The 26781-nt window shown below is 45.0% G+C and overlaps 1 protein-coding gene across 2 annotated transcripts in view; it reads left to right on the forward strand.

The window, feature by feature from the left end:
- The window catches only part of LOC117230970 (neprilysin-1), a 78985-nt gene that overhangs the window by 11736 nt on the left and 40468 nt on the right, over positions 1-26781 (forward strand). For both annotated transcript variants that reach the window (XM_033488958.1, XM_033488959.1), the window contains exons 4-5: positions 902-1121; positions 13847-13954. In XM_033488958.1, the coding sequence (XP_033344849.1) occupies positions 902-1121; positions 13847-13954 (328 nt within the window). The remainder of the gene's footprint in view (positions 1-901; positions 1122-13846; positions 13955-26781) is intronic.

Raw genomic sequence — 26781 nt, forward strand, 5'->3', positions numbered from 1 at the left:
TTCTTACGCTTAGATGCTGTTTTTCACGGAAATAAACGAAGAGTTCTGGAGAGTCGAGTTGACGTTAATTTCACTCGGTCGTATCCGGTCTGTTGGCGAAGTAAGGCACAATTGGCGGAACGATCATTCGTCTCTGTCAAAAAGACGTACGGCCATCCGGTCCGGATGAAAAGCAATTGATGACAATGAAAGTCGTGGACGCAACCACGGCTGGCCTTTCGTTAGGTCCTCGAATTTTTAGCAACTCGTCGAATAGGTTCCCGACGTAACTCGCCAGTGATTCTTCACACCTTCTTGCCCTTTCTCTTTTCTTCTTATTTATCTTCGGCGAGAGCCGAACTTCGTGTCGCGTCATTCGTCTCTTTCGAGGAAGACGTATGATGGCAGATTTCGCTGGCAAAAATTCCGCGACTTGAACGCGTTAACCAGCAAAAAGAGGAAGAAGCCAGCAGCTCACCTTTACACGCCGAGGAATCGAGTCAACTTTCAGAAAAAAACATTCGTTGCTTCGATCATTCACGATCCAGTACAGTAGACGTTCATAGCGCGAACGAATTAGCGAAATAGAACGCGAAGACGTCTCTCCACGCGTTAATAATTTTACGATGAAACGTCTGAACGTATAACACGATTAAATATATCCTTCGCCTCTCGGCGAGATGTTCTCGTTAATCCTTAAACTTTGTTCTTCAGTCGTTTCCCGTATCCTCATTTACCGTCTCGGAATACGGAAAATTGTCCTCGTAATGCCGTCTAATCTTTGATGCTATCCTTGACACTAACTCGAATTGCTTTTCGCTCCTGTCAAGTGACGGTACAATTAAAAAAAAGAAAAAAAGAAAGAAAAGAAAGGAAGATAGGAAGCATTGTAGAAACACGAGAAAAAGAATTTCCATTCCAGGACGAAGCCTGCATCAGGGAGAGGGATGGCCCGGAGGGTTTGTGCGACTCGAAAGCCTGCGAGGAAGCGTCGAAGCAGATGGTGGCGTTCATGAAGAAGGGGGTGGATCCTTGCAAGGACTTTTATCAGTTCGCGTGCGGCGGCATTCGCGATCAGCAGCCGTATCGGCCAAGCTCGAGCTTCAACATGCTTCAGGCGAGGGTCGACGATCGTCTTCACAGTGAGTGAACCTCGTTGCTCGTTTTTTTCCCATTAAGATACCTTTGGAACTCCATTCGCTGGCTAAGATAGTCGCAGGGGAAGTTTCTCTTGAAACAGCAAATATTTACGCGAGTCCCCGCCTCCAATTAAAATGTACTTTACACGTATAAATGTATTTTTACATATTTCTCGTATAAAAATAATTCCACCGAGGAGCGTCGTTATCCGTGACGTTCCGCCGGGCTCGTTACACCGAGGCAATCGATGGAACCGAATTTCGAGCGCTGGGATTAATTTCTCGTCGACCCGAGAAAAAACGAGAGAGGATGCCGGGGTTTTCCATCGTTGGGAAACTCGAAGCACGACGAGGGATGGATAATTGATTCAGAACCGCGGCCAAATTTCCCGCCGTCATTTCAACTTTCAATTAACCAAATGCTTTCATTGAGTAGGAAAGTTTCAGCCTTGAACGTGTCGCTGTTTGCGCGAGCTTGGATCGTCCGATCAATTCGCATCCTGGCGATACGAAACACCGTCCTAGACGCGTGATCGTCCGTTTTCCACCGTCTTATCGTGACTGGCGGAGTTATGTTTCCCTCGGTACCTCCTTTTCATCCACTTGACCGACCTTAATCAGCTCGGGCCCGTGTCCTTAGAAAGTGTGGACGAAAAAGTCTGTGGACGAAAAGTGGCCGTTAAAAATTCCGTTGCTGCGTTTTCTTTGAATAGCCGCTCGTTTCAAGCCGCGGCGATCCCTTTCGTAATCTGTTGCTTCCACTACCCTATTTCTTATGGCTTCCTCGTCGAGGATAATCGAATGGTTCAGCGAGCCGAGATTGATCGGGCTCGTCGGCTATTTTTTCACGGGAATTATCGGGCAAACGTAGTTGGATCGCTCGTCGACTCGAATGAATCAGAATGCCACGGAGATACGCGGCCGTGTCGCTGCAAATTGAAATCAACTGGCGGACGTATAGAGCGAAAAATGTCAACGAGGTTTGCGACAATTGGAATTAATCGGCACGCGAATTATCCAGAGATACCGATATATCCGCCGCGGCTACATGCGAGTAAACAGAAGACGAGCCGCGGCTATGTAGGTCACACGCGATTAAAAGAGCTGGACGTGCATACGTCACGGTACGCTGACGTAGGAGTTGAAAAACAAGCCGCTAAGTGTCCAACCCACGAAAACAGAGAAAAAAGTTGGCCAGCTTCGTTGCTTTTTCCTAAATTCATCCTGGATAACGACCAGTCACCCTCTGAAATTTTGATATCCAGTTTCGCGACGCGCTTTACCCGATCGCTTTTTTTTTTATTTCGCGATTTCTTTCTACCGTGCAGCGTACCGCGAACACGGTTAAACACTTTCACGCGTCGAACAGCTGGTCTTTTAATCGAAGCAACTTTGTTTCTCGTTGTTTTACTTGGAAAGTTGGCGAATAGTCCGCAGGCAGGATAGTTGTCGAACTCTTTCAAAAATTTAAGCCAGAACTTCGCTCTTTCCCTCTTTGCTTCGCATTCTTCTCCGCCACTCGTCTTCTCTTACGGAGATACGTTCCACTTTGTCTTTCTACGTTTAGTTCCATCTCAATCGTCGTCGGATGCAATAATTTTAGTGGAAACCCAACGCTAGAATTATCAACAAACTGCAAACTAGTTTGGATTATCACGGCGAAAGTATTTGTTACCGCGATTTTTATCGACAAGCTATTTATTCTTGTTGCAGCATCTTCGTTAAAATCGCGTGCGTATGTACACTAATGTACACGGTACAGATTGCTTGTCGCAGTGTTTTAAACGAGTTCTTGTGGTGTCGTTAAGTCAGCATTTCGGTTATCGGTTTGTTCCCTTTAAGGGGGACACGTTTTCGTAGCCCGTGCAGGACTACCTTTCCCCTTTACGTTCTGAATGGAAGGGAAAAAAAGGGTCAGCGGAAATGAAGATTTACAGGGACGAAGTCTATGAAAAAAACACGCGGCGTGCTCAAAGAATAACACATGGACACGCCGCGTAATAATTCATCGCTTCTCCTGCTCATTTTTTCGCGCGAACGCCACTCACTCGGGCTTGTAAATTTTCGAGTCGTAGTTACGCTCGCGAGAACCTGCTCGAATGGAGATTAATGCGAGGAAACGAATCGCGGGGTCGTGTATCTTTCGTTCGTAGCATATCACGGCGCCTCGCATTTATGGAATTGTTTTCGACCGGAAAATGTCTCCGGCTCGGAATAGAAACGAGTGCTCCGAGCATTTGCTCGCTCGTCACGCGATCGTTCCCAGTGACTTATCGTTTCTATTTCTCCAAAAGGATCTCGGACTATCCGACGTTTTCAAGCGAGGCGAACAAAAAGCGGAGAAACTGTCGCGCTGAAGAGCGAAACGAAACGAGGGGTTTGGCAAAGGGTTAAAAATCAACTCCTCTTTTGTCCGGGATACGACCGCTTGGCGCCAGGATTTTTTCGAATTTTCTCATCAACTGAAATCTCCCTGGCTGCCTGTTCTCGCCTTGGAAACACGCCTTTTTCGCTCGATCCGTCTCGCCACGGATCACGTTGGATCAGCCTCGATGTCAGTCGACGATTCGTTTAGGCTATTTTTTTTTCTTCCAGCAGATTTTCTTCCGCAGATTCTCCACCTTGAACGCGTTTCCACGAGATCGGATAGCTCGCCAAAGTATCTGAACGCTTATCATAGAAAACTCTTTCGTATATGTATGTCGTATGTGTGTGTGTGTGTTATATATTTTAACGTTTCATTAACTCAGTGACGAGACGCGAAAATGTATTTGGAAGTTGCTGAAAGTATAGATCAACTATCTACCTCTTTTTTTCTATCGCGACAATCTTCCAATTTTTCTAATCACGACGTAGATTTTTCCTTTGATTTGAGATTTTTTAGTCCCCTAAAATGTGATACGCTAACGATTACCAAAATTCTGATTGCGAAAGGCAGACGTCTCGAATTTCCGATTGCTCGATGCCTAGCCCGTAAGCCCGGTTTCCGTGGGCGGTCTCTCCAAATATTTATCGCCGCGTCTTTAAACATCTATAGCTCGTGAAAGTTATCGTCCTCCGTATGTGCACGTTGTGCGAGTCTCGGTCGATCGATTTCCGCTTGAATGTTTCAGGTGTGCGCGGCGTAATTTTTCGCTCGCCCCTATCTCGTTCAAACAATATGCTCCATTTATGCTCGGCTTCAGATCGATAATCGTTTATGGCCGAATTATATTATAACAGAAACGCATAGAGCGATCTAGTGTCCTGTTTGTCTTTCAATGTACGACCGATAGAAACCTATGACGGTGCGAAATAGGCTGATGGTCGCGTACGCGTCGTCTTAGTTTCCGGAACCCCGGCGACGAAGCCTTAGCTACTAAATTTACGTAAGAACAAAGAAGGGGGTTACAAACTTGATTAATCCAACCTGCTTAATGGGTCAAGTTCGCCCTATAAGCCAGACGAGTTACGAGTCGAAATTCCTCGTGGTTCGTTCGATTTACGATCTTTCAAACGTCGTGCAACGTAAATAAGCCTCGAAAAATAGACTTCGACATAGATGAGTCGTCTGACGTCGTCGTGATTTCCTGATGCATAGCAATGACGTTGTAGATTTGCAAGGTTTGTATTCTTAAAGGCCGATGCGAACAAACGATGCAACCTCTTCGCCATATTGTGACTACGCCTCTATTTATAACAGGGAAATCGCAGTTTTTCGTGCATTACGTTATTAAAAATTTAATCGATAATTTAATTCCTGGCAATACGAAGCTCGGTGCAAACGAGCTACACGACGTCGTTGCGATTTTAAGCACACGCTATTTTCGAGATTTATATTTTTAAATCCCAATGCAGACGAGTGACCGACTGTGCATTGTACCATTAAAAATGTAACTCTGCCCACTCGTCTTGCGGCTTGGAAATATCATGCTCGATACAGAGAAGCGATGCGTCATCGGTTAGACGCGACGACGTAGCAGCTTTATATTCCCAATAACGCGAAGCAACCGGTCGTATACGTTGCGCCATTAAAAATATATTCCTGCCGAATCGCATAGCAAAATCTTAACGACGACGTCGCGTCTCAACCAAAATATCCAGCCAACGATAATTCTTCTTTTTCGCAGAAAGCTGTTTCCTCTTAGAGTTTTTCGCAAGATACAGTTCAGTTAATTCGCTATTGTTCGCCCCTGCTGCGAAAGTTTAAACGAACCGACAGTAGAACTGTTCGGTTTTCCTTCCCTCGAAGGGAAGCTCACTGATTAAGCGAGAAAGTTGGTTTCGTATTGCACGCGGCGGATCCAGCCTGACGCGCGGCAACACACTCTGACCACAAATTCGATAATCTCTCGGGCTCCGGTGAAATTAGCTTTATCACTGCGGCCTGCTCGATCTATTTCAACCTCGTCTAGACATGGTATTTTCGCCTGCAGTTTATGTACTTGCTTCGCCCCGCGAAAATAAATTGACCTCTATTTGTTTCTTGGCCCGCGCAGCGAGCCACCGTGAATCTTGTGCAAAAATTGGGTCGTCCATATTTAATTCCACGGAACTCTCCTTTGATTTTTCCTCCGAGATTTTTCGAATCTAGCCATCGAGATACTCGGAGATTTTATGAGAAGTAGACGAAAGTGGAGTTTGTTAAATCTTGCTGCCCTATATTCTCCAACCTTTTCTATAATTTTCTTTCTAAATCTCGCCAATTCTACGATTAGCATTCTAAGAATCCCTGCAGGCGGAGGAGAATGGACCGTTTAATTTTACTACACCAGCTTTTCCCTAATTTTCTGTCGAAATCTTAAGAAGCTAAGCCTCGGCAGTTGTACGATTACCAAGATTTCGTGGAAAAGGACGAGGTACGGTTCTTTCAATGCACCTTTTTCACGGTTACTTTCGCGTTAAGTCGGAGGGCACGCGTTTCGACCACGAGACGCTGTATTCTTCTCGTTTTCCGCGCGACGAATTCGCAAACGTCCGTGCACGGTATGCACACACGACGCGACAGGGTGACTCGAATTGGAACATGCCGGTGGCACGAACGTGGCGTGTTTCAGACGCTCTTAGGCATTAAGGATACGGTTGGAATTCAAATTCAAGCAGCTGCCCCCTCCTCCCCCGACAGTTCATTACGTATGTACGTTTTTATCCCTGTAATCGCATTGTACTCGCGGCGAGCCAGTCCCTTACCGAGACAAACGCCTGAAAAAGTTCGGTCTTCTATATATATTATAGCGGGAAATTTTTCGGAGAAATTGTTTAACGAAATGCTAGTTGTGGCACGCGTTAATTTTCCTGCATTTTATGCAGAAAAAAATATATTCGATAATAAAGAAGCAACGCAGATTGGTGTTTTTACCGTGCGGAACGAAGTTATAAATGAGCGTCGTTTTTTTTTTTTTTTTTCGTAAAATCATTCGAACGCACATAATACGGGAAAATACACGAAATATTAAAAACACATAGTACTCGTTGTGATATAGAACAAATAAAACGATCCTCTACATAGGTTTCACTTTTTTAACTATGTTCGTAAAAATACAAATTTGCGTGAACATGCGCGATATATTTATCACTACGAACATCGTCACTGTCGGATATTCTTTATCCCCGTTTCACTGACCTAACAATGTCTGTGCTACAATCTGAATCACCAATTTCATCCGCAAGAACTCTCTTCATTTCTCATTGCTGTCCACTGTACCATTCATCAACATCGCAAGCGTGACCTAAAGTCGAACACAGATATACCGACGTAGTTACAAGCGGGTTAATTTTGCGCAAAATATCTCGGAAGAAGTTAGCAACGTATCAAATAATTAAGCATCGTCCCTCGGCGAACTTTTCTCCTGGATGACTGTTGGCGGTTGAAACAGGATGCAAATTGAAGTTATCGGGGAAGTAGAGACGCGCGGTAGCACATCGTCGTCGCCTGAAATTCCGCTGCTAATCGTAATCCGCGTGAACGCGGCTCGCAAGAGGGTCTTAAGCGGCGCCTGACTATATTCCGTGGAAGTTCCGTTTATGACCACAGCGACGGCGACTCGGTGTTACGGGAATTTCCTGGCAAACTGCACTTCATAAATCCCCCTTATCGAAAGTTGCGCGGAAAAAAAGTTGGTGAAAAGCGGCGTGACACTGCGCGCGAGCTTTGAATACTGTTCTTTTGCCTCTTTACATACGCCACGCTATTTATGAAGATTATTTTCGTAGCCGGGTGTCAGCAAAGGAACCTCATGGTCGCAAACTGTGACACTGCTTTACGCTGGACGCAGTTTATTTGCTACTTGTACGCGAGATGATTCAGATACGCGAAGTTTTGTCAGTACGATCTTTCATCGAGCGTTGTCCCTGGCCGGAAGAATATCCTTCATATTTCCTGTGATCTGGCAATTCTACTCGAACATCGAACATATCCGAAGTTTAGTAATTTTCTTTTTACTTTCTTGCTATTTTTATTCTTTCTGTATTAATCATAGACCATCTCGTTATCCGAAAATTCGAAGACGGAAATTCAGGATGCCTAGTAAAATAACAAGGACAGAAAATATATGGCGCGCGTATTAAAAACGGCGGAACTCGTAATTTGTAAAAAGGCAAAAGCTAGAAACATACGCGTCATCTCGGTAAATTTTGCCTTTAGAATTGCCACAGGTTCCCACTACTTTGCTAGAAAAGTGAAAAATTCGGAAAGTTTTGAGTGTTGATAATTAGATGGCCAAGTACTGTGACAACATGGCTGGAGTTTCGTTGGCGCAAAAAATTCGGAAGGTAACCAAACGTTCGATTCGAAAGGGACATCAAGGAGAGAATCAATTATTCTTAGACGATGAAACGACCAGAGCTAGAGGTGCAAACAGCCCAGTTTCGATGGCATAGCTCCGGGCAATGAAGAGAACTCCTCTAATTAGCCTTTCGTTCGATGGTCCTTGAAACTCGCCTCGTCCCTGCCGAGTCTTAATAGTTTGCATCGATAAATTTTCTCAGCTCTCTCTGCCTCTCGCAAGGAAAATTGCCTTCTGTCGAGATTCTCCTTTCTTTCGTACCGTTCTCGACTACGCGTTTATTTGGCGCCGCGAAAATTTGCCACCGTATCGACTTTCATTCGCGTTTTTCGTGTGTTCGCCAAAACGTTCTTGTGTTTTTCATCCGTGTAATTGGTAACGACCACTTTCGAATTGATTCAATCGAGGAAATGGACGTGGAACGCACGTGGAAATCTGATCTTACGGGAAACGTACGAACGATTAATTTGAACTGGTAATTGGGAAAAAGGTGCCTCCATTTAAAGCGATCAAACTGCTGCAAGTTCAACGATAAATCGCCTCGTACGACCCGCGAACATTTGTACCACCCGTAGCGAATAACCCGAGGACACCGATTACCCTAAAACGATTATGAGAGCCGAGGAAACCACGAACGGGACTGTGCAACCAAATCGGTGTATCTGTCAGGAAACGGTAACTTCGTAGTCGAGGTTTAGTTTAGAGAAACACGACATAGACGCTTTTGTTTCTTCTTCTTTCGTTCAATGCGACGAAGAAAATTAATTCCCTATGATACGAAGCAACTTCGAAGATTCTATTATATGATAATACGAATATCCGCACTATACACGGTGGCGTGATATCTACAGCCTAGAAATTGGAATTGTCGCTCCATATAGTCGAAGAATCCAAGAATTTTTCTATAGAATCCAAAGCTTAGAATTCCGTTACACTCGGAAAGTATTTTTCCAGCTGAAGAATATTGTATAGTATAGTATAGTATATTCTATAGTAAATTCGGTATAGATTTAATCAAAGGGAGATGCCAAGCTCTGAGCTGCCAGCGTAATTGCGTTTCTCAAACTTTGAATTCTTTAATTCCTCAAACCTATAATTTTCTCCTCAAGTGTCCGGGTGTCCGGTAAAAACATCGAACGAAAATTTCCAACAATATATTTTCCAATATATCCGTATCTAGTGACAGAACTAGGAGAGCTACTAAACTGGGAATTGCGTGTTCGATCGACGCGACACGGAGAATCCCAGCGCCTCGTCGTTTCGTAAATTGTCGCGACGCGTGTCTGAGATTGGTCAAGGAATAGTTCGACACCCTGTCGAATACTCTGGTCTTGTGTTTCCGTTTGTTAACGCGCGGATGTTATTAATGGCGCGTAACCGTAATTGTTATCGATCCTGTTGAAAATGGCAATGGGATCCGATCGAGCACGAGCTTGGGCAGAGTAATTCTCTGTCGATTGACTGCGTGCAATATTCACTGGCAATTGAATGCATCGTTTCCGTAATTTGTTCATGAAAAGATAGGCCGGCAAAGGAGAAGCAGGTTGAAAGAGATAGGAAAAGCAAAACCGTTTTGTAATGTTGCTAATAGGATTGCGTGTAGCCATGGAATATTTTTTCTTTTTCTTTTTTTTTGGATCCGTGAATCCGTAGGATTTCCGCTTGGTTATTTTAGGGCAACGAAACGTAATAAAGCGAGAAATTGAAATTCCGCGGGGCTGTAGCTTTTCTTTGGTCGTTTCGGAACGCTGCCGCAGCGAAACGAAACTGCACTGTGAAGGTATTGCAACGCGACACTTCTTCCTGTTTACTAGCGTTTAAAGATGTAGCTAATAGTATGAGAATGTAGCTAGTTTTAAGACCATCAGTTTAAACTTTCGTTTCGCGATTTTTCCAGTAGCTGAAATAAGAACGATTCCCATAGCTGCGCTAAAATTCGCTGTCTCATTGATTATACTAGGCGGTACGAATATGATACGATATTATTAAGGCAAAGGATCAACGAGGCTTGTGATAATTTTCTACCGCATTTAAAAATGAATTTCTAATTAGAATATACGCAACATCGCACACTGGTGTTACAATCGCTTTGTAAAATTATCAAAAATTTCAACGATCAATCGACTTTTATAAGCTCAACTCGATAGTGGATAATTTTAAATCGCGATCTTAATCGCGCGGTTGTTAACTATCAAAGAAATCCATAAAGAGAGGAGATGGAAGATTATTCGGTCGGTGTAGGGAAGTTTGCGTTCAGCCGGCTTTTAATGTCTCTTTTTTTTTATGGAATACATTACGGGCCGGCCATTATGTCCGGGCGCATTACCGGGATGTTACGCTGAAATACTACGCAGCAGCCTCTGTTAACGTTCTAACCGGATTGCTCGTAAAAAATCCCGTATTATGTGATCGTAATTTGCATCATGGCTGTCACGATGCATCGCCTGGATTCGTGCCTTTATTCGTAAATATGTATTTTAAAAGCCAAACGAAAAAAAAGGGGGGAGAAAAGAAGAAAGAAAAAAGCAAAGCAAACGTTTAATTGTAAAAAGAAATGTTTCGCAAAGATCCTGAAACGTCGCGTTTTAATCTATTCAGTGGACTTTGCCGGGAAGTTGCATGGCCTGGAAACTGCCATCGCCGTGGAAACTTCTTCCGCAAAACCTTTCACGATTCATCCGGAAAGAAAAAGTTACAGCGAACTCGAGTTCTCGCGTTTTGTTCTCCAGCCCCTTTTCACTGACGTAGATTGAATATTCACGTTCGCGTTTAGCGGTTTTTAAGCAACGTCTTAACGACAATTCAATCGTCGAAACTTCGGTTTCGTTCGCGCCAAGACAACTTCACCGACATACTTTTCCAACTTTGCAAGTGGAAATCTTTCCGCGGACGCGAACGTTCCATTGGCCCTCGTAGTGCGTTCGTAGAACGCTCGTACGCGGTTGAATGTTTCCTATTCCTCTTTTATTCTTCTTCTTTTTTTTTTTTTATTATTCTTATTTTTAGAAACACGCAAGAGAGGGAACGGATAGCGGACGAATGGAGTAGGGAAACAAAAACGCGGTAGCACGAAGAGGTAGGAGAGAAGGATGAATTGAAGAAAACGAGGGGTTGGGCGAAATGGAGAAAATGAAAACAGGTCCGGACTATCTCGGGAGTGTCGACAAAAGCTGGCCAGGCTTCTGTACGCGTGGTTAGCAGGCCGAAATTTCGAGTTTCCATTTAGACGGAACCGCGGCACGAGAAAGTGACGACAAAAGGAGGGAGGGACGAGCGTGCACAGAGTTGGAAACGAAAGAACCGGGCGCGGACTTCCGCTGGTACTTTGGAATCGCGAAGTCGCGACGAGTGGCTGCGAAACTCGTCTCGAAACGGCGTGTAACGAGCTTGCAGATAGCGATTCACCTATTTCGTGCGGCTGCCCGTTTTGTTCTCCAGTTTCCTTCCGTTTCTTTTTTCCCCTCTCGTGCTTCTCTGATTTTCACTTGGCGCAATCAACGATCCCAAAACCGCGGTCTGTTTCGAATGCAAAGCATCGATACAGAAGGAATTAACGAACGCAGTTATACCGTGTTTCCCGGATAGCTCACGGTTATGCGCGATTCCATGGAAATAACTGTTGCTCGTGGAATCTCGCGCGGAATCTCGTTGCCGTGAAAATTCAACCGACTAGGCTCGTACAATCGAACTGGCCGATTAAACACGGTTCTCTGGAGAACCTTTGAATATCGAGTATATACCTAGTCGTGTATAACGATCGATTAAGGAGGCATTATTCGGTGTTTCGCTGCTTTTAGTTTAGTCGATTCGAAATGATCGACAAAGCAACGAGGAACGGCGCTTTTCTTTCGCTTAAATTGTTGAGCGCGTCAGGATACTCAGGACGGCGTCGCTCTTGATTGCATTAAATTCTAATTCCTTGTACGACCGCTAAGTCTGGCACAGAGTGTGAGGGTGTAGTGCAAGAACGTAGACGTGATATCGATTTTCAATATACGTTGCCGCGGTCACGAGTCTTCGCATAGATTATTAATCGAAGCTTTCCTCGATTCGCGGTCTTATCCCTCGCGGAATTGACACGTTTCGAAGAAATTGTCAATCGAAAGCTTCTTTGGATCTTCATCTTATTTCTTGTAGAAATTCAATCATCGTCGAGTTTAACCACTGTAATCTTCAAAGGGATGGAAAAAGCGTATACGAGTCTGTGAAAACGTAATAATCGTCGAATAAACGACTCGTAAATGCGATTCGTAAAAGCAAGGCGAAAGGTCGTCTTTGGCGACACCTCTTTAGATTCACGACGTTATCGTCCGCCAAAGTCCATTGTTCGATCGTGGAAAATCTCGCGAGACAGAGAATAAAAGAAGAGGGAAGTGGAAACGGAAAAGATGGATGGAGTTTATAGAAACGCGTTGAAAAATGGCCAAGGATCGCAAGGACGGTAACGATTGGCCGGCGAATATGCGCAATGCAAAGCGTGAAGCAATAAAAGCTCATAAAGTGGAAATAAAGTGGAAACGAAGAGAAGACGTGGAAGTCGAGGACGTCCCGTAGGAGGTCAGCAAAGGCCTCACGGAAGGCCGGATCGGCCACTCGGTTGGCCGTACTATAAATATTTCATGTTAATCGATATACGTGCACACGGAAGTGTGTCATGCACGTTGTCCCATGACTCGACACAATGCTCCACATACGGGCTACGATCGTTGGTCGAACGACCTCGACGAACGGAGGAAGTCGAACGTTTGCCTCGTCGCTCGCCATCGTTCCCGTTTCTTCTTCCTTTTCTTCTCCATTCCACGTTCGTTCGGCTCTCGGTGATTTACTAGTAGTCGGGCTGAAATGCTATCATAAATCGATTCGCAGAAGTATAAAATTGCAAGTATAAAAATCGTTGAATTCGAAGAAAAGGAAAGAATTTCGAATCGACGGTTGATTTTAATTAAAACGATAGTTGGAAAGCTACTGGTATAATACTGAAAATTTATCTCCATAAATGTCAGCTCACCAGATTCCCGAATCCTTTCGGTGCGCGTCTGTCTTCGTTAGAATGCGAACTTACGCTTTTAGCACGAACGTACAGCGACTCTATTTTTCTTTAGTTTTATTAACTGCTCCGACTACTGTAACACCGGCTTTTAAAACGGAACGAATCCTCGTTCGATCTATTTCGGCGGAGACAACCTCCTCAATCGCTTTTAGCGATACCCAAGCGAACCTTTGCCATTTTCGAACTTTGAATGGCCGAGTCGTGGTATATTCGGCCGGAGTGTCGGTCGAGGTTTGCGTCGATCTTTTTATAGAGCAATGAATCCGTGATTTATATTTGCTCGTGCCACGGTGCATCTGCAGCGACGAAAAATATTTCGGTACAAAGAGTTCGCGTGCACTCGGGAAACATTCGGTTCTTCCACGATGCTATATTCCGTTTCTGGACGATTGTCTACCATTTTTATCGTTTCACCCTACTATGCGTTTGAAACATTTCGAAGAATTTATTCGCGATTTAGTATTTCCTGTAACCCTACAATCTTCTCTACCGATTCTTCCACTTCTTTCTTAACCTTTTCTCAAGTTCGAGGAAAATAGGGAAGAATTTTTGTTCCAATTTTCTCCCCAACTTTTTTTCAAAGTATCGTGTCTTTTCGCTCGGTGAAACAAATACGAGATGAGGTATAAAAATTTGAAGCATTCTACGGGATTACAAAGTTTGTTAACTTTCGAAACAAGAATCGCTATCGATGTGTATAATTTCGTGTTTCAACTCCACGCGTAAAAATATTTTCGCGACGTTAAGATTCTTTTAAGACAAGAACATTCAAGTAGAGTAGCATCGCTAAACGTCTTACATTTCCCAACGAAAATTATATTGAGAATTTACGAAAAGTGCCCCGTAGCGATCGACCGAATTCCAGTCCCGTATTCGACCTATTTAATAATTAACGCGTTTTTAACATTTCTCAGAGCTGCTGGGGAACAGGACGGGCCATATGGTGGGCGTGTTCGAGAAGCTGGGCCAGTTTTACAACGGTTGCTTGGAATTCAAGGAGAAACCGGTGAATTTTACACCCGGTAAGTGGATCCTGAACGCGTCGATCGATACGGCGACGGCAGAGGCGACTTTCCATTTGAAAGAGATACGCGTGACAGACAAATGCAGTGTCGTTACCGGAAATAACGCCGAGGCGTCGTTGCGTCCATGTTAACGACGCCGTTTCCGCGGACGATGCGTCACATTCGCGTCTCTTCGCTCGCGACGTCCTCACGCGATGAGAATGAAACCGGTGCGCCGTGTATCCTCGTCGTTGAATCGCATTTACGCGAACGATCGCTCGTCACGCATCTTTCTGGCTTTCCATCTTTCGCCATGTACGTACAACTATCACGTGCTTTCGACAAATCGTCGGTAATTACCTATGCAAATTAAGGTTTTTATAAACGCGATTAAATGGAACCTGCACGGACATATTTTTATTTCCAACGTCTTGTACATCTCTGCGTATCATCCGCATTGCGTTCTGTGCAATTTCAAATCGCGGTGCAATTACAGTAGTAGGATTTATTTATTTATTTAGAAGGGATTAAACAGGAAACGATGGTTATTTATCGCGAACTAAATACAGCGTAACTAAGATAATTAAATGGTTAATTCACAACATTCGTCACCACGGTTCCAACGCTCTCTTCCACGCGGACCATCCTCCTCGACAACACTCTGACTGCTCAACTCACACTGACTGTTAATTCGTTTTTCTCCCTTAAGCATCCCTTTGTCTTTTCTCACAGCCCTACCACGTACGCGTTCCGCAATTGTCCATGGCCTTGGTCACATAGGTCTCTTTCCCGCGTGACTATTCGACCGAAGGGCCGACGACACATTGATGGGCCTGTCGGCACTTGGGCTTTCTCGCAACATTATTTACGGTTCAGCCGATATTTCTTAGGCCATTTGTCCACGATACTACAGTAGCAAATATAAGATATCGTGAGTCGCGAGCTAGCCCGCGTCGCAAGATCTTATTAAATCTCAGAGAAAGAACGGGGGAAGACGCCATAAATTTTAGCGCAAAGGTGCACGTGTTGCGTTTCGTGCCGCATCGTACGCGACACGTAGTGCGGCAACGTAGCCATGATATATCTGTCGCGACGTTCATTCATATATTCAATCGCCGACACAGATGTTCCATTCTTTGGCCTCTTTTCCTCGCGCTTCTATTTCCTCTCTCTCTCTCTCTCTTCGGAGAATCCCCGAGGCCGAGCTTTCACGGCTCCACGCTGATCGATTATTCATACGCACGGGAATCACGAAACTCTCGCGGCCAATAAAACGAGCATTTTCGATCACGGATCGAACTCGAACGACCGTCGCCGATTCTGTAAATATTACGCGTGTAAATGCACCGATGTATCGTGCAACGCGTTACGTAATATTTATGAACGGCGTGGTGGGAATATTTTACGCGATTTACGTCACATCGAGGCTTCCTCGCGAGGTAAATGTTTTGTTAACGTTTCTCAGCGATTTGTTTCCCGTTCGCCCGCACCACGACGATTTTTATCCGTTGGAAATTTCTTTCTCGCCAACGAAACGACACTCGAAACGTTCGTCTTTATCGAGGAGCACGATGATGGCGTGCTACGACGTCGGAAATTATTTGCTCGTACCGCAACGTTCTCGACTTTCCATCGTAAGAAAAGTGCATGTTCAACGATACGTTTGTTGGTTTCGCATCGTAAGAAATATTATTTGTCAGAAATTTGTACGATCGTGAAGGTTTCGCTTTTGCCTCCGGGTTCCTTTTCCACGAAGCGAGCGTAAGCAGTACGAATAAGCAGGGAAATTGGAATCGCAGATGTGGGCGATTGCGATGGCAACTTTCGGTAGACACTTGGATAGCGATCGACGCCGGATATTATTGACTCCTACCGTTTCCTTCTTGCCGACTCTTTTTATGTATAGATATAGAATTAATAGCAACTAGAATCGACGAGTATTAAATTACGTATTTCGTTTTACGAGACGTCGTTTCCGATTCAGCGATGGATGAAGCTCGATAAAACGGTACTACGTACGATATTAACTCCGCCGTGTTGCGTGTTATTGAGTACTTCATCCCACGTCGAACTTCAATAATCAGAGGTTTGTAACGAAATATGAATGCTGTGACACGTTGTCTCCCTTTCACCGTGTTCAGAGTAAAGCAAACCCAATAAAACAGTACATAACTATGCTATTAACTGGACAATGTCAGATATCGTCGACTCGTACTACTGTCCCCCTCCGTCAAACTAAAAGCGCAGATGTCGTAACAAAATACGAATTCATTGGCACGTTGTATCCTCTTCACTGCGTTCGGCATATAAACAAACTGAATGAGACAGTACGACTATGTTATTAATTCAACGAAGTCCGATATCATTGACTCGTATTACTTGATGCAAATTTCGAAAAGCAAAATATCGTGACAAAATATGAATGCACACGTGTACATTACACGTTCGACCGTGTTACAAGTGCAAACGAACTGAATGAAACGGTACGACCATGCCATTACCTTGTCAGCGTCAGATATCATTGACTCGTACTACTCAGTTCTTGGTCAAACCTTGAAAGCGAAACAGTGGCGATAAAATACGAATGCGACGACACGCGTCGTGCCTTTTCCATTGTGCTACGGGTATACGGATATTTGGCAAAAGGATACCTAGAAGCGTGCAGAACGACAAACCACGTTTGTTAAATTCCATTGAATCGCGTGCGCGTCTTTAAAACTCGCGGCGCCGGAGAGGATCGAGAGACGTCGCGGTTCGCCCGGTTTTTCGTTCACTCGTCGACGACAATGGATTCAGCGAGACACGCGCGACTCCGTCGCTCGAACAATAACGAAGAATTCGTCGGAACGCTTCGTGCGAGAAAGGCTGGTACGGCGAGGGATCGCCGTGAAAGGGAAGAGGGCATTTTCCGATGGCGGTCGCTAATGCTTCCTCGCGTTCTCATCTTTTCTCGTATTATGATGCGGCGGCGAGAAAGATGTTACGCCGCAGAAAGAAAAGATCGTACGGCGGAGGGAGAAACAACTCGGTGACGGAAGACGGAGTTATCGGTGGTAGCGAGTTGTAACGGCGGTGAGAGCAACGAATCACGGAAACGCGATGCGTGGAGAATAAGCGAAGAAGAGCGACGTGCGCGAGACTATTCTAAAGCGAGCCTCGAAGACCATATCTCGTTGACTCTCCAGAATTGACTTTATCTTTTTTGCATCTGTTGAAGTGGTCACCACTTCTAAGGAAACTCTACATCTGGTCTTTTTAGTTTTCTCAAGCAACGAAGCCATCGACAGCGTATAGACTGGAACGAAGGCAGACCATAGACGGTAGACAGGCGAGGATGGCTTCGAGGTTTTCAGTTATAGGGTAACACTGCTAGCGTGTGGATCGGGACCAGCTCAAATTATATTCCTACTTGTACTTACACTTCTGTATTAAAATATATTTCCTACTTTACAATTTATCCACGCGTTCCTCTGTTCATACATCTAATAACCTCAACAGCATTGGACAATGAACGATTGCACTATCGATGCAGTTTTACATTCTACCGAAAGAATTAGGAACGAAGCGACTGTCGTAATTGAATTATTTGGTGATACGTTGCGACGATAAAACAGAATGGCTCTTGAAATCGTATAGAAAATCGTATAATCGTATGATCGTGTAACAAAGATATAAAATAATTCTCGAGACGTATACGTAGATCGTTGGATATGTAACTTTCGAATTATCACGATGTTACTAAATCGAGTGAAACCAACGAATATCTGGCTGTGATAATTATATCTACTTTGTTAACGATACTGGAATCTAGTAAAACTAAAGGTTCCGGCTACCACATCTTCGAGTGGGCGTTTCCCATGGACCAAGCGGTTGGCTATTATTTACGCTGAAATTTTCGTGCAGTTTCACCAATCTAGCAGATTCCCTCTTTCCCTAAGGAAATTCATTTCTCCGAAGAAAGGGTTAATTGTAAGCACGGAATAGGGTGGAGTTTCGGATAAAATTTATCTCCCGAGCAAAGCTCGGGGTCACGAGGATCAATCGAAAACTTTTCGATGATGTAAAAAGTGGGCGATTCGACTCGGAAAAGAGAAGAGAAGAGAAGAGGCAGGTTGGTCGTGACTCTCGCGTCACTGCGATACGACCGCACGCTTTAACCCAGAAAGTCAATGTAGGCGGTCTAAGAATAGAAGCAAGGCAATGTCGGGTACGGTGGAGCCGATACCGTACGGCCGACAGTGCGATTAATCAATCAGTATCGGCGCCAAATCGTCGGCCAGCGGCATTAATCAGAGATGAATTCGACGGAGCCTCGTTTCGTCGAAATATCACGGCGATACTCGCTATCGTTGCCGTTGTCGAAGCGATCGCGACAATAGAGTACTTCTTTTTGCTCCACTATGATTCATGGCACTGGTATTTACGAGCTTCAAAGCGAAACATAACGCTAGAACGGTCATCCACGGTACAGAGACGATTCTTTCATACGCTACGGTATCACGATGATGGTAGTTTCTGCGATACACATTTGCATTATTTACGGGCGAAGAGAGGTTCTTGGTTAGAATGGGATAATTGTGACGTGACGCGAGATGCGTACGCAAAGCGACGTGACGAGAACCTGTTGGCTACGCTCTGGGAACCTGTCCCATAGCACCGATTGTTTGCTCGAAAATATACCGGCAGTCGTTGAACGCGATCGATTCGATCGCTAGCGTAGAATATTTGATTAAAACGTGATTGCAGCGACCGCTGTTAAACTCCGACGAAACTGATTTCGCTCGTTTACACTACACTTATTTCGATCAGATTTGTGAAACGATCGCGTTGCAAATCTTCGTGAAACTGTGAGCCACGGTAAATTGACATGACTCTTTTAGGAACCGTACTCGTATCGCTTCGATCGCAGAACGAAGGAAGAAAGAGCGAGGCAGATGAACAGAGGTAGAGAGAATCCTCTTATCGTTTCATAATGCAACGTGGAACGTATGGCCACGTGCTTCCTCCCGGGAATCCCCTAGCGACCTATCATTCAATTCTACCTTAGCTTCTTAAAGTTGGATCGATAGCGGTTATATAATCGATGCCTGATACCCTTCGTGACCGTGTTTGCCTGAAAAACACAGCCCTCCGATCATTTCCGGCTTTCCGCTGGAAATCGATCGCAACTACGATTTCTACAAGGATTCGCAGCGTCTCTGTCTGCGAAATCTCGTTACCTATCCATTTGCACTCACGAAAACTCGGATGAAGGACTTTCGCTTCCGTTTGTTCTGCATCCCCTCGTTTCCTTCTGAAAGTCGTTGCTCTCCACTGATTATTTGGAACGACGATCGAAACGGAGCTTGTTTCACTACGGTCTCGCATATCCCATGGAAACGCGCTTCAAGGCCGTTGTCATCACGGTGCACCGCGATAATGCGGACCCTGGAAATTGGTGGAGCCGGTCTAAAGCGGGAAACAAAAAGCCGGCGGTTCGCTTTGTGTAGGAAAAATGTACTCGTTCGCCATCCTCGCCGCGGTGCATCGAGTTCATTCGACGTTAATTGACTGTTAAGCCGGCTGTCGATGAATCGCGTTGCTCTCTCGGCTCGGGAGTTCTTCTGAAACGAGTACGCGTACGATTATCCGTTTCACTGGATTATTTGTGGTTGCCCCTCTAATCGACAAATTGTTCGCAACGTTACAAAATCCTAGTCTTTCGAAATCCTAGATAAAAAGACTGAGAAAAATATGTAGCGGCACATGAGCTAGAGGACAATTCGAATCATGTTGTTGCTTTGCCTCGGAGTATCAACATCGTTAGAATATACGTAATGTAATAATAAACAAACTCCTGACCAATATAACCAGTATAAATAAACGAACGCGATCGTAAGATGACCAGTTTGTCAGTCTCAGTCTTGTGCAATTTTATTAGCGATCAATTAGCGAATCGGTTAGTATCGAGCGTTCTTCTCGAACATTCTTTTAACGATCAGAATCGAGCAATCTACGCTTGACTTTCAATTATATTTATAATATTTTCAAATATATTTGACGATATTTCAAAACCAAGTAATCTCGTCATTTAAACAACAACTCAACCAACCATCGCCCGCAAATATAAAACCGTAAGTTATTAGCAGAGTGTGGATGTTCATATCTTCACGAACGTGACTAAAAATATGAAATGTAAATCTAGTTCGGCTGTTTCAAAGGTATATATCCGTGGATTTTTCTATCTTCTAATTCCTCATAAACGAATAAATACCCTCGCTTCACTCATTGCGCGAACGTACTGCGCGTTTCTTATCAGAAAATTGCAAAAATATATCACGGCAGGGACGTGAAGCGCGATATTTCGTTGGAGGCCAGGTACGGCTTTAATTTCTGACCGCGTGTCAACGCGGATTTAATTGAACGCCAGAATTTCAGCCGTGTGCCGGCCGCGGTTCTAGTGCTGCGGCCTGCTCGGTTGTGGTTCGTTTCGAGAGGACCTGGCGTCAGACCACGCGTCGACAGCGATCGCTGACAAAAAATTCTTTACCATAATTGAAACTCGCGCAAAAAAGCCATCGGCAGGAGGAAAAACAGAGAGACGGTGGAGGCGAGGGAAAAAAGGTACAGCGTGATAGAAATGGAACTGATGGCGATCGATTAGCTTGTCGGCGAAACGGTACAGAGGCGATCCCTTTTTTTTTCTAGCGACGCCCGCGGCTGGTTTTCGGGGTTGATTCGAGGATTATGCTCCGCGTGCGAGCATTCTCCGAGCGTATGCGGCGTTTGGGGTGGACAGTTTGCCGGCGGTCAGCACGCTGCCTTTTTATCGCCCCGCGATTTGCATTTCAGTGACATCGCGCGTGAAACGGTCGAAACAAATCTTTCCCTTCGCCACGGGCATTTCCAGCCCTTCGACGCCGTGGCTTTTGGTAATTCTGATCGATCGCGCGTCCACCTGACCGCGATTTATGCGCTGGATCGAGTGGAATTTTTTCAAAAGTAAAAAGAAATTCATTCGTTCGGCTGTGCTTATTTATGGTTGGACGCGAGCTCGGAAGAAAAGTGGCTGTCACGAATTAATATAGATACAGTGGATCGTCGTTGATATGAATCTATCGAGGTTTTGAGAGGTACACTGGATTCCTGTTTATTCTGCCTTTGTTTTAACCGATCATATTTTTCTTCGGATGAAAACAAATGACCAGGCGAAGGATGATCGTCACGTTCCATTATTGTTCTTCGACCGTTAAAACGCGTTTTAACGAAGATATTTTATTTTCCGTGACCAAGTAGCTTGCGCTTTGCCAGTTAACATCAATTTCTAGCCGTGGCTGGTAGATTAGATCTCTCGATTCGGCCGTTGCCATTAAATAACTCAACTCCTGTAACGTACAGTCATTCGTTCGACTCGGCCACTCGTGCAATCGAGCTTGGTATCGTCGCGAAAATTGCTCGTGTAAATGACTTCTAATCGAGACGATCGAAACGACACCGGCACGAAGCTCGGTAACGTGGCTGACAATCAGCCGGATAATAATGTCAGTGGCGGATTAGCTTGGTCGCAGTTGGCCATGTGCGGACGGGCGCGTAATTAATCGCGGGACAATTAGTGGATATTACGCCTGGTTGGTTGGTGCGTGTGTGCGTGCTGCTCGTTTGCGAGTCCCCGAGAACGGAGAACGTTTCAGGTTGCTCGCTGCTATCGGATGTTGGAAACAACGATGATTAGTCCGTAGTATCGAGCACAACCTTGGACGACTGCCTTTTATACCGCAGCGATTGATAAAAATAGTTGACGGGCTATCGATCACGCGACAGTCGGAAACGACTACTGGAACCAGACTGGTTCGTCGAACGTCTTCCACTACGCTATCGATACTTTTTCCAACATGGAATGATTAGCTCGTGCTCGTTTCGCGGAAATGAATCGTAAATCCAGTGAACATGTTCTTGGAATAACCGTGCGTTTAAAGCGGTTCGGAGCCTCGTCGAGTATATCGCTCGCGGGCCGTCTTAATAATTCTACAGAACCTTGAAAGTTTTCAGAGCATAAAGTCGAAGTCGCGTCGGTAACGGCAGCAGTCGTATCTGTCAGCTCGAAGGAATAATAAAATCGAGCGGAATAATAAAGCAATAACTATAATCCTTGCGACGAAAACCTTGCTACGAGACTTTCCACACTCTTTAGAGATGGACGAGCGTAAAAATCATCGACCGTTTTAAACGGTCAGGTACTGGCGTGCGTTCTGTCGAAACGTGGCTGACGCGCTTAATCGCTCAAGGGGTTGGAAACACCCCCGATGCGTAATTATACGGAGGAATGCGCATCTGATGACGTCATTGGCCACGCGATGGGTCCTTGAGGTAGTTTTTCAAGCTCTCAGCCGCGATGCGAAGATGGTGGCAAAGACGGCGGTGGTTTTTGCGCAGCGGAGCCGATCGCGTGCGTACGACGTCGATAACGGCGACACGGTGAACCCCGAGGGAAAAAAGGCGTACACGCATGCTATGGAGCCAAGGGGAACGACGAAGCGAAAACACGAGTTCGCGTGCGTCTTGCCAACGGGGGTCACGATCTGTGACCCACTTTCGTCTCCGCGTCGACCGCGTGCTCGACATTCGATCCTCTTCGAAGGAAGGTCGCGATATTCGCGTTCGCGCGAACTCGCAGTATCGGTAGAGTCGAACGTCTTCCGTGTCGACGTCTTTCACATCCTTTGCCGACATTATTTTAGGAGGCGGTCGTACGGATCCTCTGCTCTTTTCTATACGATTGTAGCCAGGCGCGTACTATCGCCAACGACTTTCGTCAGCCTTCTCTCTGCACTTTGCAATAGGAGCAGCCTCTGCTTTGGACGTTACAATGGCTCTCGGTAATACGATAGCTTTTCCCTTGCTTTCGTCTCTCCACGGATTTCATTCTCAAGTGCTCGCAACAAGCTTTGATACTCTGCGAACTTTCGCCGGAGTTTCGAACGTTCGAGTAGAGAAATTTCCTTATTTGGAGAATTTGTAATCGTAGCGGACTTGCAGGGAACAAGTTCCATCGTAGAAACGTTCGGCGTTCGTTCGATGTTGATTTAACTGTGGCCTCATTATAGCAATTGCCGCTAATAGGCTGCCATTAGTTCGAACTTGGGTCTTTCGCGGTCGCAGTCAAGGTTCTTGCTCGCGTTAATAAAGTTCGCCTGGTGTATTCCATACGTTTCCGATACTTTCGCAATACGCACGCCAAATTCTATCGTACTTTGTATAGTCGGTAACGTCCCCCTTTACGCCGCTGTCGCAGTAGTTGCCATAGCGAGAGCTACAAACTTTGAAAGTAGTACGTCGGCGGTATTGTTTCGAAGGAAACGTTTTCTATTTCAAGATAGACACGGTTATTATTCCCAGCCAGACGATCGAGTGGTTTCCTCTGTTCTGGATACGCGGCACGATGCAGCGCGAAAAATCGATTATTAGCTTGCCACCTGTACCCTGCGTTCCATGCGCACGATAGACGATCCATTACCCAATTAACGAGGGAAGATTAATCTCAGTACGGGCATAGTTAGCGGCAGGATAGCCGCTGGCGAATAAGAAAAGGACGAAAACGAGCGCATCGCGAGTCGAAAGTCGCCAAGGGTGTCAAGGTTGGACAATTTGGCCTCGGGCTACGTCCGCAGGATGATTTACTTGTCCGCCTGGTCGAGAAACTATTCGGTGTTGGATGTCGCGAGGAAACTATGCTCCGATTCGAACTTTGTTCTGTTGCATTCGATCCTAGCTATTCTCCCTATCCGTCGAACTTGGCTGAACGAGTCTGCAACTTTTTCACGCGATTTATTTTATTATTTATTCCACCGTGTCGTGTTCCACGCGGTTACGAACTTTTCCTTCTTCGTCCAACTATATTTCGTTTATTTGCTTTATTTACCAGTTTAAACCGAGTATCGCGATACAGAATAGAGAATTATATCAAGAGCCAGTTATTCTCGAAGCAGATTGTCTGCAATTGACGGCGCAGCCAGAGAACGGATTCATTCCATACACGAAACTGTATATCCTGCGATCGCTCGCACGATCATTTACCATCTACTTGCACGAGTTGTATAATTTCGCTAATGGTATTCGTTTAATTACGCTCTGGAAATAGAGTTGCAAAATTCAGCTAATGGGACGTCAGTTTCGAAAGCGTCAGCGGACAACCTGAACCTGGACCTGATCCATTGAAACGTACGGTGTATGAAAATATTCAATGCCATCGATGTTCAAGTAAATTATATAAGAAATGTAGTTTGTGGAAAGAGAAAATGCGTAGGAACATTGGGCGCGAAATACTGGCAGCGTGACAGAGCGAAGAAAAAGCAAGGTACCAAAGTGCTTCTATATATAGACGCCATCGAGGTACATTAGAGAGTTAGAGTCGACGAGCAGCTTTTTTTAACCCCCTGCGATGTTAATGCTCGACTCGGAATCGTGTCAAGGACAATCTCGATCAGTCGACACCGCCGTGACTTTTCTCGGCTCATTGGAAACGAGCACGATCCGGTCGTTCCGAGTATTTAGGTTTCAGCGCCTCTTGATCGACGAAAGAAAGATGGACGAATGAAAAGGACGTAATTTCATCCGCGACGGTGGATCGAGCGGTTTGGCACAAGTTTCTACGAAATATTTCATCGACAGGAGACAACACGGGTGCAATGTTTCGCGTACGTTCGTATAGCAACCGGACGAGAGTGTTCGTCAAAGTCGCTCTTGACGCGGAAGAGCACACTTTTCACTGAAAGCGGCAAGATCGCGTCTCCCCGTCGCCGGAGAACTGAATGGAAAGGTTGAGAAGCGCAAAGCTCGAAGCTAGACGCGCGCCTCTGTGTACGTGTGCGATCCTTTTTCGCGCTTTCCTCGTTTCCAGCTGCACGATCGATTTCGCGCCTCTTCCTCTTTATGGGAACGAGCTTTAATAGATCGCGTTACTCTTCACCATAGCGGAAATGTTCCCATTTAATTTCTGTTTAGTTGTTTGTTCACGCCTGTTTACCTTCTGTTTAGTAACGTCGATTACTTTGGAATAATTAAGAGAATAGTAGTTAAGCAAGGGAGAGAAGAAACTAAATAATAATAATAAGCACTGGAAATACATTATCTTTCGTAGATTGATCGAACGATATCAAAACCCAATGAATATTCCTGCGCTATAATGTTGCAGAATTAAGAATAGTTTTCAAGCTTCATACAAAGTCTCAGGAGTACCGATGCCTCCACTATGACCTGCTTTCAACCTTTGTTTTCAATAATTCAAACTTTCTCGCTGTTTGTAATACGCGGACGGCGACTTCTGTACGTGGAAAGACAGAGAGAAACGGCTTTTCATCGTCGACGTTGACGAAGTACGAGAAAATTAATTTAGAAATTCGTAGGTTGTTCGTAGGTTCTAATGTCGCCACTTTTTCCCTCCCTCGTGCGAGTCCCTTTAACGAGTTAATTTCCAGCTGCGCAACGTCGCCAGTTGGTCTCACTGGGTTCTGTTGTAATTAGAGGCATCTTAACGAGACATCGTGGCACGTATACTCGGCTTGGTTGTCGCGAGGCAGCCGAATCGAAAACGCGGCAGCCACGGAACGCCGAGTCCGCCGCACGATGGAAACAATCCGGAAGTTCCATTTCCGCAACCCACAGTCTTCCCCGATTTCCTCGGCATGGGAATTCAATCGAGATACGGCCAGCTATGGCTTGGAAATTATCCATGCCCGACCGGCTTAATTCACGCCGACGATCCTTCAGTCGTCCATCCGCAATGGCGCCAGCCACCCTCGGAATTCGTCGCGTCACAATTAAATGCAAACCGATCGAGCAAAGATCCATTTTCATCCAAAGGAATTAGGGAAATGAGTTTGGTATCTGTTCAAGGATTTTACGTGGGTGGAGAAAAGATACTAAATAGAGCGATGCTTGATACAAAGTTGAAATTGGATACAGCGTACCGTGTTGGAATGGTTTGTAGCGATGCTTGTTTGGCACGAGAGAATCGGAAAGGGTACGTTGTATTCAAAGCTGAACAGTTGTGAATAGCAACAGCCTGGAGCAGATACTTGTACGAATGCATAACAGACGTTATACTTGTCCCTAGTATCCTTTCGATTTACAGTACTATCCATGATTATTTCAACGATAGGGAACATGCTGCTAATATCGTCGATCCGTAATATTTTGGAAAAAAGTCTGGGCAGAAATCGGCAGCAAATTGGAGTCGTAATTAGATATGCAAAGAGGAAGAAACAAAGTGTCTTTCGTTTGAGACTAAATCGATATGAAAATGTCTCTTGCTCCTTACTACAGAACGATTTGAAATTTGCCAGGTTACGATATTAGGTTACGATACTCCTTTTATTGGAAGCGTATTTCGTTTCTATTACATTTTATTTCTGTTACATTCTATTCCTAAGAGACCTTATTTATATTTCTCGGTTGCATTTACATAACCAAGATTCTGTTTCTTGTTATCTAAATACGGTTACATTCAACGTTAAACTCATTCTCAAAGGGTTGGCATTCCGGATAGCCACAATTCCATAGGTTTCAGAATGTAAAAAATCAAAGTAGCAAAGTAAGAAACGCTCGGAAGATTAAAAGTTGCGTAACAACGGAACGTGTTGAGTTATTTCGTAGCAGAGAGAAGTATGAATGACTAGAAGAGATTGGAGGGCGTATCGGGGTGTAAAATAAAGGGAGGAATTTCGGGCGTCGATCGAAAGCAATCTGGCCGGCGTGTGCAGCTTGCGTCATGCAAAGATATAGATGTAACCGAATGGTCGGGGGTTTGGGGACAGAGAGGGGCTGTGGCTGGAGGACGCGGTGCTTGATGTCGATTTCGTATATGTAAG

Source organism: Bombus vosnesenskii, unplaced genomic scaffold (assembly GCF_011952255.1).
Source record: "Bombus vosnesenskii isolate JDL3184/JDL3185 unplaced genomic scaffold, Bvos_JDL3184-5_v1.1 scf7180000013270, whole genome shotgun sequence".
Lineage (NCBI taxonomy): Eukaryota > Metazoa > Arthropoda > Insecta > Hymenoptera > Apidae > Bombus > Bombus vosnesenskii.